Source organism: Mesitornis unicolor, unplaced genomic scaffold (genome assembly GCF_000695765.1).
Source record: "Mesitornis unicolor isolate BGI_N332 unplaced genomic scaffold, ASM69576v1 scaffold6343, whole genome shotgun sequence".
Classification (NCBI taxonomy): Eukaryota; Metazoa; Chordata; class Aves; order Mesitornithiformes; family Mesitornithidae; genus Mesitornis; species Mesitornis unicolor.
The window spans coordinates 2279-29566 of NW_010173862.1; the positions used below are offsets into that span (position 1 = coordinate 2279).

Consider the following 27288-nt stretch of genomic DNA (forward strand, 5'->3'; position numbering starts at 1 on the left):
TGACAAGCAAGGTACACCTGGTCTTGAAAAAATACTCAGCATAAGCTTTTCTCATACTTGTTACTTTAAATTCTCTCTGTGAGCTTTCCAGAGCTAGCACTTCTTAGACCACAAACACATCAAAGGTCCTCTGAGGTTTGGGACTGGCATTTGTCAAGGCCTGAGTCCTGCAAGCACACACACAAGTGTTTTCATAAGCAATCAGATGCAGGCTCAAGAGCTCAATTTAGACAAGCTGTGTTCAAATCTAAGCTTGTAATCTACCTGTGGGCTGTACTGTTTACTTAAACTTTTTAGAAAGCACTGTGGTATTTTGCATGCTTTGGTATAAGCCAGCTCTAGTGGTGATGTAAGTACCATAAATACACCAGAAAAATAACAGGAAACTGTCAGAATTCTGTAATGGTGAATGCAGTATTCAAACATTTTAAATGTGAGAAAGTAAATTCTGTTTCAGAGGAATCACCAACTGCAGTGGTTTGAAGACACTTTCCACACAATGTGCTAAACTGTAGGAGGAAGCATGGGGTCTTCCCCATCCCACAGAACAAATTTCACCATGAAATACTCACATAGATCACACGGCTTGGGGAACCTGATGTACTTGAAGCAGGTACAGAAATAATACTCTCAGAGGAAGTCCTTGTTTCCTGTGGCAGGAGAAGTGAAACAGACAAGGAATGGAGGGCAGAGAGAAAAAAATGTAACTATTACTTCAAAAAAAGTATGCAAGACGTTTCATTTAATTTAACCTTTACCACTCAAAAAAGGCTTGTTACAGCAAGCTCAAAACATACAGGCATACTAAAGACTTAAAAATAAAAAACCCCATCTTTAGTCAATCAAATTTACTTTCCTGAAAATCAAAAATACAACTTTCTTTTCCTCTCCCTTCAGAACAAAATGCCTTGGAGCACTTCTGGGCTGCCAGGACAGTCTCTGGGCACTATTGGGGAGTGCCCAATATCATGCTCCGTTTTCAATCATTCTGGCATCCAGACTGACATCCAGACTATTGTTTTCTTTTTGGTAGATTTTTTAATAAAATATAATTACTTTTTTAAAAAAAGGGTTGTGAGACACAATTATAATAACTATGAGCTAACAGACCTAACATTCATAATTGAAGTTTAAACAAATCTTCCTATGAAATCAATGGGTTTATACCCTCTTTTACCCAGATATGTCAATTCACCATAAAATACTCTATCCCATCTACAGAAAAACTTGTCCCTGATTGTAAAATGTATGTATTTTTCCACATGCTCAGAACGACCACCATTTACTGTCTCATTGAAAGCTGACACTTCTTACCTAGAGGTCACAACTATTCAGACCCTTAACAGGATTTTAGCATTATTAGACTGTCAGGTCAAGGTAGCATCCTTCCTACTACTCCAGTCTTTACAAGAAATATTTACTAGCTTTTAGAAGCAGTATGCAAATATATAATATATTCAATATATATATATATATGTATTGTACAGTATTAGCAGAGTGAAGAAACTCAGCAATCACAACGATCCTTCTACTGAATTTCTTTAGCTCAAATAGTCCTATGGACTTCTCTAAGACAGTATGTGGAGATACTTCTTCATATCAAAAGAAAAGATTCAGTCTTATTTTTTTTCGCATTTCTGACTGGGATTTTGGATTTTTCTTCCTCTTATTTTCAGTTGTCTCACACTGAGGGTCTGGACGAGCTCAGAAGGTCTAAGGGGACAAGGCACACACTGTCATGGAAATAAAGTATTTCTAAGAAATACTTGTGGCTGCTGTTGAGGTGATCATTCAATACGGAGAGTGTAATTGTGTTGAACTTCTGCATAGTTAAAGTATATTGCAATATTCTAGAATCTGTGTAAATGACATTAAAGTGTCATCAACGCATTTATGTCACTTTTTCTTCCACTCCATCTCCAAAGTTTTGGAGTGTACTGCCACTTACTCCTTCTGCCTTTGTCATGCACTTTAATTACATACTGTGCATATATCTATATAAATATCTAGAAAGATAACTATTGTAAACAACAAACTGCAAAGATTGACTAGAAAAATTCTCAACCAGTATACCCTATTCCCAGCTTTACAATTTATGTTGAAAAGTCCATTACTATCCTCTTTGAAATAACATACTTTTTTCTTAGTTTATTTTTTTAATAATAAGCATGAAGACCAAAAGTAGAAGAAAAACCCAAAGAAAAGCAGAAGCAGCTAGACTTGGAAAAATTTGCTGAGCTCCATTCTATTTTTTTTCCCTACTAAGGCAAAACTCCCACTGACTTTCAGATATAGGTATCTTCCTCTCTGCTGGGGAAGGGCAGTCTCCCAGCGCTCAGAAGAGATGTGTTATAAATGAGTCAGCCCTTAGACAGTATCTTAAAAGTACACTTTCTTTGCCATTGTGAGGAAAAGGCAGGCAGGATGAACCCAGTACAACCTCGTCTGCTGTCTTTCTGTGAAGGAGGGGGGAAAAAACCCTCACCTACTATATTTTCAATAAATTACATGGGGTTTTAGTCTTGCAATTTCAGTTACTCAGCCAGAATAAAATCCTTAGGAAGCCTGAAATACTGCTTAATATTACTATGCTGAATCAGCAGCACTTATTAAAGTATTTTAACAATTTTAAATACACATGTATTAAACAATACATTTTATACTGAAATGCTACTTATTTGATATTCAGAGCTTTCCATGAAGAATACCAGACCAATCGCTTCCCAAACACATGGGTACAAAAACTACAGCCAAGATCCTTCAGAGTAAAGCCCAAACCAAATTTCTTTCAGAACTGTAACTTCCTCAAAGTTGCACTTGCTAACACACTCTTTTTTTAGTTGCTGCCTGCTGTTCTGACTTGTGCCATGTGCCTTGTGTCCAAACCTTGCTGAATCAAAGCTGAGCTTTTTCGAACAAGGGTACCAGGGTACAAGGACACAAGGATATTGCCTGGAGCATCAAAGAACAGCAAAACTGAAAAACCCCAAACTTGGCCTCCACATTAAATGAGATAGTTGCATCTCAGTCCCTAAACTTCACAGGGATAATTTCCCCAGTTACAGATTAATTCTTCATTTCCTAGGGACAGCTTATTCATCTGCTAACCTTGTAATTATTAAAGTTGCCAGAACTCCCCCTTGTTCCCCTTGCACAAAGACAGATGCACAAATCATCCAACATAAGGAGGTTCTTAAAGCCAGAGATTAAATGAAGTTGGGGCTGGCTTGCCAACATTTTACAAACAAATAATAAAACAGAAATTCCAAGGAGATACTTTTTTTTTGTAAAAACAAATAAAGTGAAATTCCTCTGATCTTATATGGCAGAGCCACATAAAAGAAGAAGAGGTCATGCACTGATCACATCCCAATCAGATGTAAGTTAAAAATTAACTTATTTTTTTCTTATTCATATGCTCATGTTTTTCCTTATTCATTATATACATATAACTCTTAGGTCAGCATTCTCCTGAAACTGTAGCTTTAATCACTAAGTAAAAGCAGAATATTAATAATACATTATTATATTAATGTACTAGATTTCTATAATTTTAAAAATTAAAATTACAGTAGTCAAAAAAATTCCACATCCTTCCCTCCATGTCTGCAGCAAAAAAAGGGATAGAGAATAATATGACAATAGAATAACACTGGGTAAAAAGAAGGTATTTTTACCTTATTTTTTTCTTCAGCCTTTGCAGCCTGTCTACAAACTGGATGCCAAATGGATGCACCTGGAAAGTAAATTGAATGTTCAACTTAATTCAGTTCCCCAGTGTTGTGGTTTATCCCCAGTCGGTAACTAAGCACCACAGAGCTGCTTGCTCACTCCTCCCTGGTGGGGCGGGGAAGAGAATCAGAGGAGCAAAAGCAAGAAAACACATGGGTTGAGATGAAGGCAGTTTAACAAGTAAAGCAAAAGTTCTGCACACAAGCAAAGCAAAACGGGGAATTCATTCACTACTTCCCATGGGCAGGCAGGTGTTCAGCCATCTCCAGGACAGCAGGCTCCATCATGCATACTGGAGCTTCTCCAGCCCAATCTCTTGCTCAGAGCAGGTCCCATCACAGGGGGCAGCTCGGGACTGTGCCCAGTTGGGTTCCACGTATCTCCAAGGATGGAGATCCCACAGCATCTCTGAGCAACCTGCTCGACTCTAATGGTAATAATTTTTTTAAACGTAGAATTTCCTGTACTCTTATTATACATACTCTTGTAATAGCTTGGCCCAGTTAATAATAAGTAGCACACTGGGATGGAATGGAATAACATTGTGGCATTTACCACTAGCTGAAAACCCAGTCTTTCTTTCTGAATTACTCATTGCACTGATCTTGCACTTCCTACATGTTTGTCTCTCATAAGTAAAATACTAATCAACTGCATTAATTCAGGAGAACACCCATCCTAGAGGAAGCAGAAAATATGGGAAGAGCCAATTCTGTACTGCATGAAAGTACTGAAAAGAGGATTATGAACTTCAGAGATACAAGTAACCATAAGTCTGAGAAAGAAAGTTAATAGTTTTGCATCAGTCACAAATATTTCCAAGAAGGCAGATGGAGATCATTAGAATTTATTTCACAAAAATAACCTAGATGAACCCAGACTCAAGCAGTAAAAGTCTATCTACAAGTACAGACCAAATAAAATATATTTACTAAGTCACTGAAGTTTTCTGGGACTGAACCACTAAGAAACATCTTTATAGCACCTTTAAATTCAATGCTAATTCATCTTCCAATTATGAGTGGTCTGAGCCTGCCCACTGAAAGTATTCGTCCCAACTACTGCATAAATTGATGTCAACCTCCCCAATGGTTTTAAGAAGTATTTAGATTAACCTTTCATTTATTTATTTATTTTTTAAATTAGTCTTATCTGTGGTCAAGCAAAACTGGTTTGGAAATTTCTTTACCACTGAAGAAAAGCTCCTTTTACCCAAAAGTCATCTGCTGGATGACCACTAACAACTCAATTTCGGCTAAGGAGCATGGAACACCTAAAGGAACTTTATAGTAGTTTATTAAGAGGATAAAGAACAAGTTATAAAGCCCTGGACTCTGATATTTTTTGTTATCTAACACATCAGATCAGTCAGTCTAAATACCTAATCACAGATCTTTCATGAAGGTAACATCAGTTTCTAACGGAAACTGCTCTTCATGTGAAGACAAAAATTTATGATTGTAAGCTAGTATGGATGTTTCATGCACCAGAAAATAAAGTGAATAAGATGGGTCCGAATTAACATACATTGTGATTATTTGAATTAAAAATCAGCACAAAACCTAACAAATATCCATCCTTATAACAAACTGAATTGAAAATGAAAACTCACTGCAACCCAGTTTCAGAAAGTTTGAAATCTAGAAACAGATTTGTAGTTTGATATCTTTTTAAAAGCATTGATTACCCAGGTGATTTTAGTACTGCTAAGCTTCTTTGCAATTAGAAGAACCACAGCATTTTCTGGCTCCTGAGGGAGAATCCATGAGCACAGACAAGGATGTCCTTTAATGAGGTAGTTCTTGTTGTAAACCAAAGTGACAATAAAATGGGCATTTTAAATAACATACTAAATTATAATTAGATCCGAGATCACTGTTGTCTAACTTTTCCAGCTTAAGGAATGATTTCAAAGTACCCATCTACAAAACTGTGGACAATTGCAAAGTTGTAATACAGATCTGGGCAAGCATGTGATTTTTGGATAACACACCAGTCTGGCAGTTCCCACATCCTACTGAGTTTCTCTTTTCTGTTTTCCATTGAAAAGTTACTGCCAGTCAAAGACAAAGGCAAAAGCCTTCATTTTCTCTGGTGTCTGACCCTGTATTTAACTGTGTAGACATTGTTTTCTTTGGTCAGTCTAGTACGGCTAAATGTAGCTACATATGAAATACAGATTTTAGCTCAAATCTATGTTGAATAACTCTTTTTTCCCCCCATTGAATAAATTATTGTGCAAGTCCTTCTTTCTAACTGAAACTGTCTGATAAGAAATACTGATTTTCTCCTGTGCAAGCTTATGGCTGCGTAAGATATAGGCATATTGTGTGCTAAGGGCTTCAGCTCCACGGCATCCTCTTCTCCACCCTCTGAGGGCACTTAGGTCTGACTGAGGGCAATTCAGGTAAGGACCTTCAGATCTTCTCCTCATACCCAAACGGGCAATGGGTCCAGTTCTTGGAGTCAGAACTGCAGCAGTAGCTTTAGAGAACCTGCTGTCCCTTATGTGTGTTAACGTTCATCTGGACCACTTATCACTGCAGAAAAATCACATTTTTTCAGTAAATGGAAAATTTTGTAATCTTCATTGTGAAGTACCTCCATCTGCAGGAAATAACTGTTACCACTCATCCTTTCTGTGATTCACACTTGCTATTGGATTTGAACTGAGAGAGAAGCAATAGTGAGTAAGATGCAACAAGGGTTTGTTTTTGCTTTTCCTTAGATTACACATTGCATTCTTCACTTTCTTTGGTAGTTATGAAGTAAGAGTATGTGCAAAACAGCTCAGCCATGCCAACAGGTATGGGAAAGAGGGCCACACTGCCAAATGTAACCGGTTTCATTTTTGGGTTTAGTGGGTTGGTTTGTTTTTACCTTGAAGATACATTTCTTCTCCTTCTGCAAACATCTGATTGCACCTCACACATCGTGCGCACGTTGGGTGATAATGTTTTTCTCCTGCCTGTTTGGGGAAAAAGGTACAGATGATTAAGTACACTGATCAATTTAGTAGCTTCACTAAGAGGCATTTTTCTTTCATCCTCTACAATATGATTAATTAGAATAAATTAGTTAATGGCAATTAGCTCAACAATCTCCTACAACCACCATGCTTATTTTTTCATTACAGACAATTCATGATTTAAAATGTAATTATCGTCTTGCCTACACAAAAAAAAAGTTAATGCGCAATTCTGAATTTACAGAATGGAAACAATTCTATATAGCAAACACATTTTCCTGGTAAACAACCATACTGTGCACCAAGTGCAAGGTAGCTTAGGACTCGCCTGCAGAAGGAAATAGGGAGGTAATAACCTTGAGCATGCATTTGTAATTCACTCAATGTTCTTCACAATCCCACTGAACATACACTCTTAACAAGCAGCAAGAACCCTCTTGTTCAATGAATGTCTGTATTTGCTTTGAAAGTGGTTTGCAGGTAATGGGTACTAAAGGGTTTCCACAAAGAATACGTGTGGTGTGCCTATAGGACTGTAAGTTCAGAGCTGTCACTTCTGGGCACTGTGCACTAAATCCCTCACGCAGACATCACAGGAGCTTTGCCAATTGTTCTGAGATTAATAGTTGTAATTTAATACCAACATTTTCATTGATTGGAATGAGAATAGGACTGAACCCTAAATATGCTCAGAACAGCTTAGTAACTCATCAATTTTCATAAATTTAGATTTCCAATTACGTTATAACCCTATTAATTTAAACTGTTTCACCATTGACCTCAATGTGTTTTTTAAGAGAAGACATCTACCTGCCAAAAGGAGCAAGAGCTTGTCTATGTCAGAACACAGATGAAGTTAACTTCAGATGACTATCAGAAAAGAAAGCCAAATTTAAGTTAAAGTTAAGCTAAGTCTGTCTTCAGTAGAAGTTATCCTGGAGTTAAAAATAAACAAATTTTGGTCCATGAAGAATATCTCATAAGCTGTTTATCTGGAAAAGGCTGAAAGGGCATTGCATGTACTTTTAAGAAATCACTATCAAGTACTGACCCCCTGTCTTCAGCATGTAAATATGCTCTCACAGCATTGCACTGTAAACCCTCTTTCTATTAATTACTACAGGGATGACTTGGCTAACTCTTGTTCATTGACTGAATGTCAAAGCCTTCAGAGGTATTTATACTAAAGAACACAATTGGGGCTATTTTGCCATTCACAAAGTCAAATACAGAAGAATGATAAATTTAGGCTAAAGAATCTCTGGTTAAAGAATCTCATCAGTGTTAATTTGGTTCACCCCTGAAAACCTGATGCTTTACTTTAAATCAGTAATAAGGAAGAGCAACACATCTGATCAGAATTCCCATTTTGAAAACAGCCTTATTCCAGTGCACTCTTCTTCTTATGGTGTCATCTGTGTACATTGCTGGGTGATTTCTGCAACTTCAGACATGGAAGATGGTCACTACTACCTGTGTGAACACCTTAAAGTATCAGATTATGAAGTAGCAGTACCAGGTTTAAATCTCAGATTTAAAATGGTCTGACTGAGTGTAGGTGTTTAAGCACAGAAGGTTATTCAACTGTCATGAGATAAACTTGAATTTGGAATATCAAGCTGAAAAGAAACATAATTTCCCTTGGAAGATCTATACTGCACAAGCATTGCTAATACAATGCACAGCCTCAATAATTCAATTGATTTAGCACAGTTGATACAACTCCCAGGCTAAGACTCTCTAGGGGAATTCAATTACTCCTTTGCTAAAATAAACTGTCAGAAGACATTCTCAGATTACCTAGATGCATCACAGCATAAAAATCTATTTTCCTAAATTTAATAGCACAACCAAATACCTCATTTTAATTCACTCAGTAGAGTAAGTGATATCAACTAGCTGTAGAATGGCACAAAGAGACCTTTTAGATACAGTTATAACAGAAAAACAAGGGGAAAAGGTATAGTGATCCTTTTGCTGATGCTCATACCAGCATAACTCCAATGGATTTTGCATAATTATGTCTGAATTAAAATAGGACATACTCAAAGTCTACACATAACTCTATGTGCCGACAGTCTTCCTCCTTTTAAAAACTGTTTTTCATGTTATGACTCTTCTGACCAAAGCACAGGAGACAAGACATGGCAGACATTTCATCGCTTTAAGTATTTATAACAGATCACACCATTTCATAAATGAAAGGTGATAGCCAAATCTGAGATTCAGGACTTGATGCTGGAATTAACAATAATATTCCCTTTATTATATCTTTATACAGATAGCCTGATTAGATACCACCAATTATATTCAAACCTAGGACCTGGATGTTTTGGGTCTGAATGTGAATCATAACCTCACTTCTGTACATGCCAAGGAAGCTTTCATCTGTGCCCCTCTCTCCTCCAGACTCTTTCAGTCACTCCATCTCATGGATGAACAATCAGTTCCAGAAATACACAGAAATTCTATAAGCTTAGGGCAGCAACTGTTTTATGTTTCCAGTTTGGTTGTAATGATGGCCTTGTTATTTTTTCTTTTCTTGGTTCTATTGATGTGAGGGAGTTTAATGCAGCAAACAAATTCCTAACCATATGGTTACTTCTTCTTTGCACAGTTTGAAAGCTTAGTTTGACAGATTGTTGTCTTAGTGCTTAATAAAATATCAACACACACAGAGCGCAGAAGAAGTGACATTCATCTCTGAGAGATCTCTTACGGTTCAAATGGTAGATTGTAAGAAACCTTCTCAATATCCTACATTTGCTTCAAGACTGCAACAGGTCCTGCTGCCCAAACACCCACATGTGAAGATAGTACTATTATGAAGATCAATTTAAAGATTAATTCTCAACTGAAATTTCCTCAAACCTGAATAGCAAAGTATGTCCTTAGGAACATAATACACTACCAACAGTTTCATTCCTCTTCAAGTGACTACACCAGCTTTTCACAATTGCTGAGTCAAGTCTTGGTGTGTAATTTAAAGGTGGAGTCAAAACAGTCCTTAATGCGCTGAGACGAAGTATTATGAATTACTTTGTTCCCTGAGGTATGAAGGACCACTTTGAATAGTAAATCTCCTGTGTGCAGCAGGCAGAGCCTTCTGGGCTAGGTCAACGTGATGAACGTTCTAGAGCAGCCGAGGACCTCCCCTCACTCCCTGCCCTAAGCATGGGGGGCACTGCAGTGTTGCTGCCTGTTCCCTCACAGCACATTGACTAGTAAACCCATGCTTCACTTAAAATAGGACCAGAAAGCTCTGCAACAAAGTACATCCAACCACCTTTTCTCATTTCCCATGCCTTCAGGGCTTGGACTAGATAAAAGAGGAATGATCCTGATGTGACAAATGTGAGTCATGTTATTTAAAGTATAACCTGAAGACAGTAAGGGTTATAATTCTAGAGTTTGCAGAGCAGTATGAACACTAGGCCTAGGAAACACGCAATGCTAGCAAAAGCAGAAGGAATAACCTTAACCAGTTAAGGCTGGACTTCAAATTAGCTGTCATCACTCAGAAAAAAGATATTACATTATTGCAGACAGCTCAGTGAAAACCTCTGCTCATTCTCTGGCTATGGCTGCAATAACTGATTAAGTGGTAGAATATATAAAAGATTATATGTATGATAATAGTAACTCTATTACAATGACATTGCTCATCTGGCCTCTCATGCCGTTGCTAGGGGTGTGATAGATGTCATTTTTCACTGTAGCTGATGAGCAACAACTACTTATGGATTGACACATGAGAGACTGAACCAGAGCAACCTAGAGCTCAAAGCGCAAGCTGAGACTTGGAAAGAAGACTCAAGATTTCTTACGATTCTCTCAGCAGTGAAGTCTAAGTACATCCTAATCCTATCTCACTTCATTACTCAGTAACGTAGCTAGGAAAGCAAAGAAAGAAAGTAGAAAAGATAATTTAACGTGTTAAATAAACTCATAACTATTTAGTTCCTTTCCTGAGAATGAAGTTTTCAGTAAATTTTTTTCTGTAACAAATAAAAATCTATCTCATTATCAAAATACACAGTGGTAACTGACATCTTTTACTGCTGGGAGTAAAGAGTTTGTGGAAATGAGAAAAGGTTAGACTGCTGCAATGACTCAATCACATCAAAGCATAGTTTCCATTTTAAGCAAATAATACAATATAGGTTGCTGTAGCAGTGCATTATCACTGAGTGTTATCTATTGAAATAGCCCAAATCCTGCCATCCTCATACTCTAAAATCTCCAAAAGAAGTCCTTACTGTATCCCAGTCAAAGGAACAAAGATAATGGATGTCAGTCTACAAAACACTGAGCCTGTTGGTATGCCAAGGCATGGTGCAGTTGCATGACCCAGAAACAGAAGTCTGGCATAAAGCATTCTTAGTTAAAAGCTTTTCACATGGAACAAATTTGTTGGAGAGTTGGGTCACCACCAGACAAACACCTTGTTCAAGCAAAGGGAAACAGAATAAAGCACAAATCCACCAACAATCAATAAGCCTTTCCATTAGGCAGCTTCTCATCCTAGAATGAAGGACTAAAGCTCTTATGAAAGGCATATAACTTGACTGCTGCTATTTGAAGTGAAAGGGAGTTACTATTTGTTTGGGATGGGAAGTTCAAAAATTCTTAGCTACTGTAGTGATGCTCTTTTCTATACTTTGTCTCTATTTCCTTAACAATTTTAATCCATATGAACTATATTAAAGGGCACTGATATTTCTCCAGGTGCACTTCATAAAACAGCTAATAGAAGAAATATAATTAAAGTCAGGAAGTATGCAAGTGCATCAGAAAATGACAGAATAATCCAGGTTGGAAATTACCTCAGGAGGTTATCTAATCCTACCTCCTGCTCAAAGCAAAGTTGACGCTCAATTCAGACACTCTGGTCTGCTTAGGAATTTGTCCAGTCAAATATTGAAAACCTCCAAGGATGGAGACTGCATAACCTCTGGGCAGACTGCTTCAATGCTTAGTCATTCTCACAGTGATTTTGTTTTTCTTTTCTCCTGTCAGAACTTCCCCTTTTTCATTCTATGATAGTTTTCTCCTGCTCTCCCACTTTGCACCTCAGTAATAAGCTAATCTCCACATCCTTAAGGAAGTATAGGAATGCTGCTATTAGGTCTTCCTGAAGCCAACCCTTCTCCAGGTTCAACAAGTCCATCTCCCTGAGCATCACCTCACAGGAGATGTGTTCCAGCCCCAAAATATCATGGTGGCCCTCCACAAAACTTGCCCTCTATGCTGGTGGCCTTCATCTTCATCCCTGCCAGGGCACACAGCTCTCAAGTTTAGCCAACTATCCACCAGGATCCCAGATATCCCATATGCATTTCCAAGCACTGATAACTGAATATAAGACATCATAATAAACCAAAGTGTGCTTGATGTGCATCATACTGGAACAGAACATAAAATCAAGATGTAACTCCTTGATAAATGAATGCCCTACTGCTTTCAGCTTATGTCCATGGATTCATATGAGTAGATCTGGGCAGAAAAACATCTTAACACTGGGTAAGGGAAGTTCATTATCTATCATTTTAAATTCAACATTGAGATGTACCTTCACCTGGAATTTTTTTCAGAGTATGCGAATCAAAAAAGATGAAAAACCACCGAACTCCTTTACTGGATATTTAATTCATCCTGTTTATACTTCCTCATTCATTCCCAAAAATGACTATTTTAATAGGGTATTAAAATTTTACAGAGTCATAGAGTGATTTTGTAGGAAAAGACCTTTGAGATCATCAAGTCCAACCATAACCCGTTCACTACTAAATCCTGTCTCTAAGCATCTCATCTACACATCTTTTAAATATCTCCAGTGATGGTGACTCCATCACTTCCCTGGGCAGCCTGTTCCAATGCCTGACAACCTTTTCAGTGAAGAAATCTTTCCTACTATCTAATCAAAATGTCCCCTGGCACAACTTGAGGCCATTTCTTCTCGTTCTGTTGCTTGTCACTTAGGAGAAGAGACCAACCCCCAAGTCACTACAACCTCCTTTCAGGTAGCTGTAGAGGGTGATAAGGTCTCCCCAGTTCTCTCAGCTGCTCCTGCACGGTTTGTGCTTCAGACCCCTCACCAGCTTTGTTGCCCTTCTCTGGACAAACTCCAGTGTCTCAATATCCATCTTGTAGTGAGAGGCCCAAAACTGAACACACAGTATCTGAGGTACAGTCTCACCAGTGCCAAGTGCAAGGGAAGGATCACTTCCCTGCTCTTGCTGGCCACACTGTTTCTGATACAAGCCAGGATGTCATTGGCCTTCTTGGCCACCTGGGCACACTGCTGGCTCATGTTCAGTTGCTGTCAACCAACAACCCCAGGTCCTTTTCTACTTGGCAGTTTTCCAGTCACTCTTCCCCAAGCCTGTAGTGCTGCATGGGGTTATTGTGACCAAAGTGCAGGACCTGGCACTTGTCCTTCTTGAACCTCATACAGTTGGCCTCAGCCCATTGATCCAGGCTATCCAGGTCCCTCTGTAGACCCTTCCTACCCTCAAGCAGATCAACACTTCCACTCAGCTTAGTGTCACCTGCAGCTTACTGAGGGTGCAGGCAGTCCCCTCATTCAGGCCATTGATTAAGATGCTAAACAGAACTGTCCCTAACACCAGCCCTGAGGAACACCACTTGTAACTGGTCACCAGTTGGATTTAACTCCATTCACCACCACTCTTTGGGTCCAGCCATCCTGTCAGTTTTTCAACCAGCAAAAAGTATGCCTGTCCAGGCATGAGCCATCACATCACCCACAAGGCCTCCTCTGTTCCCTAACAAAAGGTCCAGGGGGGCACCTTCTCTAGTTGGTTGCCTCACTAGTTGTGTCAGGAAGCTGTCTTCCCTACAATCCAGGAACGTCCTAGACTGTTTCCTTTCTGCTGTATTGTATTTCCAGCAGACATCTGGTAAGTTGAAGTCCCCTACACCTACAGGGGCTAGCAATCGTGAGACTTCTCCCAGTTGCTTGTAGAATATTTCGTCTGTCTCTTCATTCTGGTTGGGCAGTCTATAACAGACTCCCACCATGATACCTGCCTTGTTGGCCTTTCCCCTGATTTTTACCCATAAACACTCAACCCTATCATCACCATCATTGAGCTCAAGGCAGTCAAAACACTCCCTAACATACAGGGCTACCCCACCACCTCTTCTTCATTGCCTATCCTGTCTGAAGAGTTTATAGCCATCCATGGCATGAATTAAGTGAATGAGCTGTTCTTTTTCTTAGGGGGCAGAAATGTACAGGAAACTGATAATGAAACACCGGTATAAAAAGGAACTCCAGATATTTATCTTTATGAAATTTAATAAAGCTTCTGAATGAGAGACAGCTTTTCAATGTTGAATGGCCCAACCAGTTACTGGTTTATAGAGGCAAATTCACGATTTCTGTAAGTAAATGCAGTTCCCTGACTTTGGCTGAGCTAAGGTTTTAGTTCCTGCTCCCAGAACTAAGTTATTATTTTATAACTCCCTGACCTAACAGCACAGAACTAGCCCAGAAAATCTTCCTATCAAGTTATTCCACCTACTAGGCTGAAATCAGGGGTTGTTCTTAATTATTCCCACCTAGTAATACAACCCTCCTGTTCTTGGCCAGTGATTTAACATGGGGTTGTACAATGTGAGTTTAATCCTAAAAGCTGTGTAAAATCCCAGGTGTTTGTTTGTCTTTCAGTCTTTATCTCAAGAGTACTATGGAGAAGATGCACAGTACTGCACCATCAAGCATTGTTCAAGGGCTACACACTCATAACTTTGCCATTGAATCCACATGTCATGTGGACCATACTGGCTCCATAAACTGGATTCTATGGGGTATCTTCAAATTAGAGTGTTGATATGCAGAAAATCCGATAACCTTTGCTGCTTGGAGTAGAATACTGTGCTCAGTTATCAGCTTTAAGTAGCCACATAAAATCTCCTTTCACATTTATAGCAAAGCCAGAGTTTTGCACATGCTACAAAAGAACTAGAAGGATTACTCAGTAATAATTGTATGCAATACTAGTTAAGTTAGTAAACAGCTGTCATGTCATCTACTGGGTATGAAGGGACAGGCAACATTATCAAGGCAGAGGTATTTGGCAAAATATCTATTGCTTATATTATACAACAGTGGTGAGGAGAGAAAAGTGAGCCAGGAGACAAAGAAAGAATTATGTGGAGGAAAACTCTTACTAATTCTCTTAGTCACAGTGGACCTGACTCACCACTGAGTCACTTCAGCAGTCTGCCAGGGCAAATGAACCATTTTCAACGGGGTTTACACCAGCGTAAATGTAGTGTAATGTTTTGAATCAACCCTTCTCCTCATCTTCTCCTTACTGGATTCATTTATCATCCTACTAGATGCCAAGAAACAGTCATGTGAATTGTTCAATGCATGCACCTGCAGCATTACTTACAGCTTTAGCTGTCTCACGTGTATGGTTATTTCATATTGTCTTGGTTCTGGTTCATTCCACTGTACTTTGCAGAGCCTTAAGACTTCCCACCCACATTTGAGTCATTTTTACTGCCTCCCACATATTCTTTATTCTTCCAGGTATAAAGTGTAGACGGAATGCACCAACAAGGACATTTATCTCAGAATAACAGTAACTTACTATATACTGGACTCTCAGAAGGAGAAGTTGCTAATGCTTGTGGGAGAAATAAAACAATAATTTAATTTACCCTAAAGGGAATAATTAAGAGAAAGAAAGAATAAAAAGAAAGATCAGCACTATTATAACTGTAATCTCATTCTGTGACATCTGTGAACACTTTCTGACTTGGGAGCATTCAGCCCTGCTGCAGCCAGACAAAAATTGGAAAAGGCCAATACTACATTTTTTCTACAGAATTTGGTACAGGATCTTGTAAAAACAAAACGGTCTGTCATGCCCAAAAATCACTGATTTTGCACTCGGTTACTTTAGCTATGCAATGAGTGATCTGCCCCTTTTGTCTTTTTCTTCTCAGCTTTCCAAATTTTTCTTGCCACCCACTGGGACTAGAAGAGGCCTCTGTTTTCCGCTTGCTCAACAATCTTCTTAATTTCTTTTCCACTTTCCTGCCCCACTCCTTAAAAACCCCTTATGGGCCAAGACAAGCTGCAGCTCTCGCTTCTTCCATACCTTGACAGGGGACAGAGAGTGAAGAAGAAAAAAGGCAACTTGCAGACTTATAACCCCTTCCTTTGCAGCTTTGCAGCCATGGATTTAGCTCATCCATTTCAGATGGGAAGAATGAAGCCACAACCAACACCGAACAGCCCTGGAGTGGCAATGTGATTTATCAGATGAAGCTAGAACAGCTCTTTTCATGCTGGTCGCGGTGATCCAGGCTGCAAACATCTGCAAACACTCTCTCATTCTGTGCCTGAATAAGGACTGATAGTTTGGATCCCCAAATTTAGCTGGGACTGGAAATGCCACTGTCATATGCAGAAATGACATTAATAGTCCTTCCTGGAGGTAGGAAGTTGCTACTTTCAGACTCATCCACACATATTCAGTTTAAGGTACCATTCAGAAGTTCTTACTTTTAGGGGAAAAAAGGAAACACAAAGCAGCACAAAAAATGCTGAAGGTTGGCAGGATGAAAAATCGTAAAGGTCCAAGAAACGAACATAGGTTGCTTTCCTGCTATTAGCAGAAACATCAAACATAACATCCTGTTATAGGATGAGGAACTGAAGACATCCAAAAAGTGCAATGTTTCACATTGTCCAAATATTCAAACACTGGCAAATAGTACTAGGAAATACGCATCACCACAGCAACACATCGCTTAGAAAGGTATTGTAATTGCCATACTGCATGTTGTTTGTGTCTAAGGTTCAGAAGGTATCAAGGTGACTACTGGAATCACTGCTTTGATGTTTTAATTAATCAATTAAGATAGGTTAAGATAGTTAGCTAGTACTACATTTTTGCATAACAGAAAGCAGTGTGCAGCATTCACCTGTCTGCCAGGCTCAAGAGTCAAACTACACATAAAACTGTCACACAAACCCATACAGGCACAAATGCACACCAGCACTACTGAGGACTTTTCCCATAAATACAAGAGAAATCCTCAACACAAAAGAAAGCAAGCAACTGAAGAAACAAACAAACAAACAAACAACAACAACAAGAAAAAAACCCCCGAAACAAACCCTGCAATAGTCATTCTTTCATCTTTATCAACCAGTTCAAGCAGTTACCGTCAAATTCTGAACTTCTCTGTTCTGTTACTCAGAAACAGTTTGCAAAATCCCTTACTTCGGTAAAAATGTAACAGGGTTAAGCTATTACCAAATGCTACTCAGTGCTCTTACTCAACAAACCTACAATCTGATTTACAGGGTAAAAACCATGCAAACAGTTCCTTTTAACATGTATTTTCCTGATATGTCAACAACTGAGTATTTAACAGTTCAGAAAATAAATATGGATAGGTGTAGCTCTGTATCTCTTTCTGGGGAGAAGAGGTGGTTGAAAAAGGGAAAGGATGAGGGTGGGAGAAAGATAAGGTGAATGTATCTAAACCAGTACAATTGGGCTACGGAAAAGACTAAAAGCTAAGGTCAAAAACATCTGCATTGGCATTTATATGCCTGTTTATAGTATGTTTAATGATGCCTCCTTTAAAGCAGAAAGTCTAAGTCAACTGCCAATTAACCCAGCCCAGTTCAGACATGATGCACTGATGATTAACCTGCCTTTACAAACCAGCAGTCCCAGACAAACGCAAGTGGCAGAAAAACAGAGACCGTTCTTGAGCTGCAAAATGCCTAACATCTCAGCAAACACTACGAATTGAAAGTGCTAGTTAATGTTTCCTACCTTAGATGGTTTCCTTTTCCAAGAGCTAATGCTGATTTATTCAGATGTATCTTTTCCAACAGTTTTCCTCCTTCTCTCGTGATGGGAGAACACTGGCATGGAGAGCAGCTTCTAACCGAAGATCAGTACTGACACTCAGATCCCCCTGCTGCTCTGACAGCCTTCGCCAGGCTGCCCATGCCACAGGAAACCCTTCGTTCCTACAGACGGAGCTGCTTTTATGGCACGTTTCACTATTAATGCCTATATTATAAGCTGCTCAAGCATCTTTCACACATCACTAGGTTTTGTTGTTAGTGAAACAGCAGGGTAACAGACATTTCAGAATGAAACATTCTTCCCCACTGCAGGCAGAAATTCATACACCCTGCTGTAAAGAATTAGTCTCGTCTCTGCTATTTCAAGAGTTTTGCAAAGGGAAAGGCAATTGATTTACAAAGTAGAGGTGGCTGCAAACAAAAACAGCTCAAGCCTTGGGCAAAGCAAAAATAAAACTACAAAAAATAAGAATGTTTTAATTAATAAGTCACTAAGGTGTAAGTGGCATTTAATTGGCATATAAATTATTGACGCCTCTAGCCTCATTTCAGTCTAGTGCCTACTGTATTTGTTCCCTTACTTAAAGTAACATATGGTTATGATGCATAGATGTAAAAAAAAAAAAATTATGCTTTTTCAGACATTTACACATATGTGTAAACCAGAAAAACCTTAACCCTTTGTTCACATATACTGAGTGCCATGCTACCATGTCAGGATGTCAGATACAGCAGATGGACCCATTTTTATGTTTAGCAAATCATACAGCTGTTTTCACCAGCACTTGTTGTAGTACCCATTTATGCCACCGTCATATAGCTGCAAATCATGGGAGAGCTGCAGACAGAAGTCTAGCCAAGTGCTGAAAACACCCCTCAGTGCTTACAGAAGCAGTTGGGCTACAAATATATAAGCCTCAAGAGACTTTTCCAAAAGCATAACATGCAACACACTACACCATTAACTTTTATTCACATGAAATTCAAAACACCAGCTAGTAGTGGTGGAGATCCAGCTTGTTCATCAGCTACCAGCACAGCTGGTCATGAAGGCTTCTCAAGAGGTGGCTCAGTCTGGCTATCCCTGTGCTACAGTTGCCCGTCCAAGCAATCATACCTGATTCCCTCACACCCTCACCACATTTGCCATTAAAACATCTCCAGGAGGTTATCTTTGGATATGGAGAATTACTTTAACAACGTAGGCTTCCTCTAACAACATCACTAGCTGAAACAGCAGATGAAGTGAAAACCCTCCAAGTCATATCTCACCACAGGCTGTCAATATTAATGAAGCCACAGAAAAAAACCACACTCACTGCAAGATATACCAGCGGAAAGTGCTTTCTTTAGAAACAGTGCAAGGGGTTTCTATCACTGCACAAGGTAGTGGTGAGGCACCACCTGGAGTACAACGTCTATACATGGTGAGAGAAGGTGGTTCCAGCTGGGAATAGATAGTAAGGAGGTCCACCAACATCACCAGAAGAGCCTGGAGCTGACTTTACAAGCAGAGGAGAACATGGCTTCTTCAGTTCTGCAAAATAAAAGTTGAAAGGAACTGCTCTGTATAAATTGTCCTTAGAGTTCATCAACTAAAAGGGAAAAGACAAAAAAAGCTAAAAATCAATCTGTATTCAAAGAATTAGTAACTGTACACAGACTTAGGAATAGAGATGTGCTGGAATTGAGATATTGTTTCTAAACAACAGGTGTTATGGAAACTCAGGCATGTTCCCCAGCTGGGGACTAGGAGGAGTCATTGGCTGTCACACAGCTCCTCTATGCACCTCAACAGTCTCCCAGGCCTTCGCAGAACTCATCATGTGGGAAGGACTGGGAGGTAGGCAAGACCCCTCTGCCTCCTTCAAGCCCAACACAGCCAGGCGACTGATTAAAGATCATGAAACAAACAGAAAGTGTTTTCTTGATTGAAAAAGGCCTGTATCAGGCTCTGAATTATCATGCAAAATACAGTCTATTTTTAGAAAAAAAAAGCAATTACACTTATTTTGTCTATTTTTATGATATGCTCATTGGCACAAGTTGAGATTTTATTAATAAATAACTGCTTGCGAGAGAAAAACAGAAAAAATATTTTTAGTGACAAATGCAGAGAAATAGATGCAACACAACAAAAGGGAAATGGCTTGTTATAAAAAACCAAGTGCTTTTTATTTTAAAATGTGCTTATTTTCTGTGTTACTGCATGATTTTAGATATTGCTGGATTTGGAACAGAGCTGTATCATATGCACTAAAATAACCCTTTTTACTCCCTAGATTTTCAGTTGCACTGCATTTTAAGACAATTTATAAAGTAAACTCCAGCCACCTCTTGCTCGCCATTTAAATGGTAGGCTTATCAATATACATGGTCAAGAGAAAAACAAGGCAGTTTCTAGGGGAACTTGCATTAAGCATATACAGTGCTCTGTATACTTAAAGAGCAAACCAAACTTTGTCCATAAAAGCACTGGTGAGAAGGCTTTTTGTAAAAAGAACAGTAAAACTGTTGCCTTTAAAAGCAATAGAAGAATTTATGGTCTCTCTAAATGAGCTGCTCTGTCCCTTTTGTAGTTTTTCCAGTACAAGTTCCCTGCAAGGCTGAGGGCAAGCCAAGGTGGACTGAAGGAGAAGAAAGAAACAAGAAAGGAATTATAAACAGAGTTATCCTGTGTTTAAGCCCATTTACTACATGGAATCAATCTGGCCCTCAGAAAATGGGCTGAAGGAAGAATTTAAGTAACTAAATCATCATTGTATTTGGCTGGCAACCTACAAAAACAGCCATATTTTTATAAGTTATCAGTAACTCACACTGGTTGACTCTCCCTTCCTGCTCTGCTGAATAAACACTTAAAACGAACAAGTGTTGGAAAGGGAGACAATATTATAAAATCTGGGCACAGCATAATTGTGGAAGCAGCTGTCCTCCTGACATTATCACAGAAATCAGAGATGGAAAAAATCCTATTAGGTCATATAGTCCCTCCCTATGTCATTGCACGACTGTTCCCTAATGTAGATTTTCCAGTGCCTTGTCCAATCTTGTTCTAATACGATCTAAGTGATAGCTTCCAGCAGCTCCCTTGGGAGACTATTCCTCTGCCTAATAAGTATCGCCATCAAGATTTTTCTCCACTTTAATAGCAATTTGCCCTATCATTTCTATGTATCTCCAGATTATATTCAAGATGGTAAGAAGAAATACTGAAGTTTCGACAAATGTTTCAGGATTCCAGACAATTCCATGAAAAATACATCTCACCACAAAAAGCAGCCATGGCTACTTTTTCATTTTTCTGTCTCTTGACCAGGAGATACACAAATGTATCGGCAAGCTGGACACACTGAGTTTGAGATCGGACAGACAGAAGAGATCAGCCCCAATTCCAAGCCTTTTGAACAAGTCTGTCTGCTGCAGATGAACAACAAACGATGTAACCATGTTAGTTATGGATAGGGTCTCTGTGTTCTTTCAGATCTGTTTGCTGAGGTCATGACTTTTAGCCTAGCTTCCTAATAAAATAAGGTGTGCATGCTACCTCCTCGTCTGAGTGCTCTCCACGGTCAACCCCCAAACTCAACAGCCATTTAAAGCGATCCATTACAGAGGTTCAGAGGCTCATGGAAATCACAAGCTGATCACCATGAAAGGAGACTTGCTCTGTGTGTCACCTCTTGACCATGTAAACAGTCTGTGGAAATGTAGAGAAAGCTCTCGAGACACTTCACAGGGAAATAGAGGTGATGGGAGCAGGTATTTTGGGAGATGTCACGAGGAACAGGACCTATCATAATAGCAGAATGCTAGGACACAGGACAGTCACCCACATTCAACCTTCTTTAGTTTTGTTGCACACAGAACAACAAATTGTTTTACACTATCTTATGGAAAGAAGGTTATAGACCATAAAGTTTCCAGGTTGTAACAAGCCTCCAGACATTAAATATCATTGTATCTGTTCAAATCCACTGGCTGCTTCACTCTAACTTCATCTTATCTTTCCTATTTGACAGTGACACTATCTGACTGCTGTGCTTTTACAGAACACAAAAGTCCTTTCTCCTCATCTTCTTTTTAAAAGATTTCAGAATCTTGCATCAGTATTTTTTCCACAGTTAAATGCCACAGACTTCAATCAAAGTCGCTATCAGCCTGCACCAGTACCAAAGAAAGAAAAGAATCACTGCTACAGCACTGCCATTAGAGCAACATTGGGGAAGAGGAGAGGAGGAGGGCATATATGCACTAACTGAAAAAATCACCTAGAACTACAATGACAGATATAATCAGTCATGGGAAAATTCCTACAGCAGCTTTAAAGAATTATCTTTTCTCAAGTTCGTTATTGGTCCATTTATAATAAAACCACAGGACTCTGACAAGGCTCAATATGCCCTCACTAAGCAGTTAAAAGAAACAGATACAACAACACATGTCCCCAGGTCCCACAGATCCAACTCAGCAGTGCCACCATGCAAATCTTTTCTCTAACTTTCTTTTTTTCTTTTCATCATCCAGAGAGACAGTGAGGATCCAGTTCTTAGTCACATCACACCACATGCTACTGTTTAACCACATAGCTGGTGAAATATTACCAAATAAAAAGAGAATTTTTGTACAGACATTTCAAGGCAAAAACCAGGACAGAAAAACACAATTTTGTGAAGCCAAGAGTCAGTAGAGAAATTGGAGCTTCTTTTCTTCTCCCTTCATAGTATTAATAACTCCCTGTAACCTGGTATGGGTAAGCGTACTCCAAATTTGCTATAGCTTTGACCATGACACACTTCTCTCAGAATTCACCTCTCTCTTCTTTATCACATCAAATGTAAATTGAAGTATAAGTTAATCCCTTATCAGAAGTCTGTTTTCTGAGATGTCTGTAAAAACATTTGATAATGGAAAAGCCTCCCATGCCTAACCTTAACACCACACCATGCCATCTGGTACAGACTCATTGTTTCCTTCCATTTGCTTCTCAGTCCCTTCCACAGCTCTAATTGTCCACCATTTGGATAGTGAAGTCTTTGTATGACTCCTTGCAGATCCTCCTCTGGTGGAAGTCCTTTGGGACTTCTCCAGGCTTTCTTAACTGATGAAGAGAAAGGAATGAACTGAGCAATCTGGGGAACCTCTTCCTGATTTCAGTACTGCTAAGGCTTCACAAGATACAGGGAAAGGGCAGAAAGAAAAAGTAGATAAATGACAACATTGATTGGAGAACCATACACCCAAGGATCCATTCTATCTAGATCAAAGGAAAATAACCATTTCAGATCTGGGTCAGTTAACTGGAAATCTTTCTTGCATAAAGCATAAACATTCCCCTACACTAAGCAAGCTCCTTGCTTTTTAAAACAACAAATAAAAACCCCCTCTGCAACATAGCTAACTTCTGGGTACAAAAATAAATTTCAATTTATTAATTTTAGCTTTTCAGCAGTTTCACCCTAACTGTGGGGAATAAAAAAAGGAATTTAGCATAAGTATTAAAATGTGCCTGATAACCCATTCACTTATTACCTCTGCTATCTGAACGTTCTCCAGTAGCATGACTATCCATTTAAGGAGTACATGTACTATCAAGCCATTAAGAGAAGAAACAGAAAAGAATTATAGAAAAAGTTCCTAGTATTTCACAAAAATAACATTAAAGTGCTACATTAATACTTACTTGTGAGCATGTAACTACACCCAAAAGAGCAAGTCTCTCTGTACACTTTGAGATGTGTTTGAATGACAGACTCTCCTTACCTCGAGCACTCTTCCGGTGATATACTTTTCACAATTGTCACATCTGATACCAAACTTTGCGTGATAGTCCGTTTCGCAGTATGGAATGCCATCCCTAGGGAAGAACAGCAGATCACACAGAGATTGCTTTAGGCAGGCTTACAGGTTTACTGGGAGATCATACAGCTAAAATTTGTTAATGTGTCAACACTTCACAGGGTGTTTATGGACTCCCACCTCCCAGATACTTGTATTTATTAATTTTGTAAAGAACTGAATAGTTAATGAAGTATCCTGGCCCTTCTGAGTCTACCATGATCCCACTTTCCTCCTTTGTCGGTGAATTCAGCCACTGCCTCTTGCCCAGTCTCTGAGACTTTCAAATCATCTGTTTTGATGGTGCTACTCATTAAATTCTTCCACGTTTCCCACTCTTTGGGAAAAATGCTTATTTCTAGATATCATTCTTTGCCTCTTTATTAATCATTTAATTGTGCTTAGCTTAGACTGCAGAGTAACTCCTCAACTGATTCTCTTGACTGTAAACCAAGTCTTGATGAACACTGAAGTCTACTGACATTCTTGACTGGACTTGCTTATAGACAGTCATGGATTAACCAAATTGGGAACCTGCTCCGTGGAAGCCAGTAACGACTAAGAGACTTCAACCTGAGCAGCAGAAGGGATCTTTGCAATATGTTCATGCATGATGTGAACAGTTATCTCAGCACCACAAGTGATTTAAGATAATGTACAATTTAGAAGTATGAACAATAAAAACCAGGAGTCTTAACTTTTGTTCTAGAAAGCAAGAATCAGAACACTTGGGCTATGGCTCTGAAAAGAATGTACTTGTTACTTTTACATTTAGGTCACAATTTTACAAGATCACTAAACTGATTAATTAAATCACTCTAAAAGAAACTAGAGACTATTCTCTTTGAAAGTGCAACTAATACACAGTTAAATATGTTTAGTGTGTTATGCTAAAATAGCCTATGATCAGACAGATTTATTAGCAGAGGCACAATTTTATTCTCTGGAGAAACATAAAAATTAATTTTATAGCATACAAGTTGGATTGCTTTGAGACTAACCTGTAAGTTATCACAATAATTAATTGAATTAATTGAAGCCAGGATGTTTCTTCTCTGGAGATATTTTATTTGGCATTCAGCTTTTTTAAAAAAGAGTATTTCACAATAATTATCTCTCTACAATTTATGGAGTTTTCATTACTAATTAACAAGCAAAAAAAGCACTGTACTAAAATACAGCAGAGAGCAGAGTAGCATAACATTTGAGATAATGCAAAACCTTATTTAAGAACACCCTTTTATTAAATATTGTTTCTCCAGGGCAAGCTGTGAAATTAAATGTTATACTTGTATTAATCTAAATCCAAAGAATTGTTGAAAGTCAGTGGGACATCGCCTCTGAAATTCCATCATCTCTGGGCACTGGTGATTGAGTTACTTAGCTATTTAGGAATATTTCATTGTATCAACATACTTCTCTAAAGCAGAAATTAATCCCAGGTGCCTTGGCCAGTGCAAGCCCTGTACCTCACCACACTGATACGAGTGCTGACATGGGACTTGGTCTGTGTGTGTGCTTCGTGCTGCCTCTCATTGCTGTCATCACGTTCAGGCCAAATCTGACAGCACAATGGCCTGGAGCAGTGCAAATGCATGATATGTATCTCCTTAATGAACTTTTTGAGAACATTTTTTGCTTATGTGAAGCACATACAAAGGGTAATATCTGCTTGTTCACACACTACTTTTGCTCATTTGAATCTTTCTGCATTTAATACAATTTAAATAATAATTTTGGTAATAATCTCTAATGTTTTATATATCTCCAAACACTGATAAACACAAACTACGGAATATGAAACCCACTGAATTACTTGCCTTAACAGAACGCTGAAAATAACTGAAAACACCCCTCCACTCAACTTACTTGCTGATGTACTCTGCATTCAGTAGCTTGCCGCATGTATTACACTTAAAACAGCCCAAATGCCAGTGTTTGTCCAAGGCAACCAATGACTGCCCATTTTTTATTTCTGAACCACAGCCCCCACAGTCTGCAAGAGAAAAATGTGATATAAGTGAATCACACGGTTTAGATGGTCATGCACAATACTGCTTACTGCAACACAAGGAACCATCGGTGTCCTAGTAACAGCTCACACAGGCTCTAACGCTCGCTGCCGGCTGCTCACTGATGGGTGACAAGTGGTGCTGCCCTAATATTGTCCTAACGTTGCTAGAAGAGATGAGTCATTCAAAGAAAATTAATGACACAGGTTTCCTAGTGACCAGGGGTTTATTTTAATTCATTTAAAAGACATGAAGTTTGCTGGTTAAGTTTTCAAGCATCAAAAATCAGCCTAATAAAATTAATAAAAAAATATCTGAAAGTCATGAGATTAAAACATATAATTGAACCTTTGTATTACGCTTTGCTTCTGGGTTTGAAAGCTTTACTCATAGTTCCAAATTATTTTAGCAACTGTGGAAAAAACTAAGCCAAAATTTTGATGTGAACTTCTGTAAGCAGGGAAAACACACCAATACTTGAGGGGTGCTACAAATTCCTGAGTAGTAGTGACATCGTAACGTGTGAAAGTGGTAGCTGGCTATATATTTATTATTTATAGACATTCACTTTTATATTTATTATTTATAGAAATTCACTTATATAAAGCTCCAAAAAGTTGTAAAGAAAATTAAATGCAAAGCATGTCATAACATAAGCAAGGCTATGTTTGTTAAACAGGCTATACGTGAAGTACTCCTCAGAAAAAGTAATTGAGGACAAGACTTTTTTGTGTGTTTGACTGCTTTTGGTGTTTTGTTTGGGGTTTTTCAACGTTGAATGCTTTTGATTATTGTAGTAAAAGCCAAATCCACTCTTAGCTTCCACATCAACATTCCACCAGTGAGGGCTCTGTTTAGGGGACATTGACATGAGATTTGAACCTAGTTTTCGGTATCCTAAATGAATCCTCCATGACCCTATAGGGTCCAGCTCTCATTCACTCTTCACTCTCTACAGATTCTGATGTAAAAATAGTCAGAATATGCTGCAAAAAAGAGATAAAGATCAGTAATAAACTGATTCTATCAGTATCTCAGTAACTTTTCTAATCTTCCATATGATTAAGTCTTCCATCTTATATGAAAACACTTTTTATTTTTTTTAAGGAACTCTTCATGTATACCAACAATATGCTAAGAGAAGAAATAAACCCTGAAAGACACTTGAAGAATCATTTTGAGATGCCAGAAGAGAAAAAAACCACATCTTGCATGGAAGAGAAAGATACACAAAAGCATTAAAAATATTTATTTAGTTATTAAGAAAGAACTCCAAATACAGGATCTCATTAAAAGATTGAAACAGTCCTCTGAAAACTTACTGGTTTAAGTTTCTATTTAGTCGGTTACGTGACCCTAATGAGACACTCTGTTAGTGCAACTGTAATGTTTAATTTCTGAGCACACAACAATAAAGGATGGTTCTTATTTTCCTTTAGTGGATTTGGAATGGATTAAGGGAGTAATAATGTGTCTCTCTAATATTCCCCTGTAAAGCACCAATAGGTGGAAACGAGCCCAGCACAAAAGTGTGCACACCATGGATCAGAACATTTGAGTTTTGCTAATAAAAGAGAACATTTGGGTGTGTGCCTGGATTTAGTCCCACAAGACAATAAATACTGCAGTATCTATCCTTTAACTGCAATCAGAAATTTGTTTGCGATCTCCCCTGCACTGGGATTCATTTTGTAATCTAATTTAATCTCACAGGTTTAAGGCTTATTTCACAAACTTAATACATCATTGTGTGCTCAGATGTCATATACCTTTCATATGGTTTAAGTTTGGGTGGGCAGAAATACAGCATTTTGTGAGCTACTTTTTTATTCCTAACTGCTGTTTTCTCTGTTAAATTCCAGATA

At 38.6% G+C, this 27288-nt stretch overlaps 1 protein-coding gene across 1 annotated transcript; it reads right to left on the minus strand.

The window, feature by feature from the left end:
* Positions 1-572: 572 nt before the first annotated feature.
* On the minus strand, positions 573-25407 carry LOC104537845 (actin-binding LIM protein 2-like; the record flags this gene model as incomplete). Its single annotated transcript, XM_010180855.1, has 5 exons — positions 573-650; positions 3678-3736; positions 6613-6700; positions 23337-23430; positions 25281-25407. Coding segments are annotated over 5 exons (446 nt in total), but the record flags the coding sequence as incomplete, so codon positions are not given.
* Positions 25408-27288: the final 1881 nt, after the last annotated feature.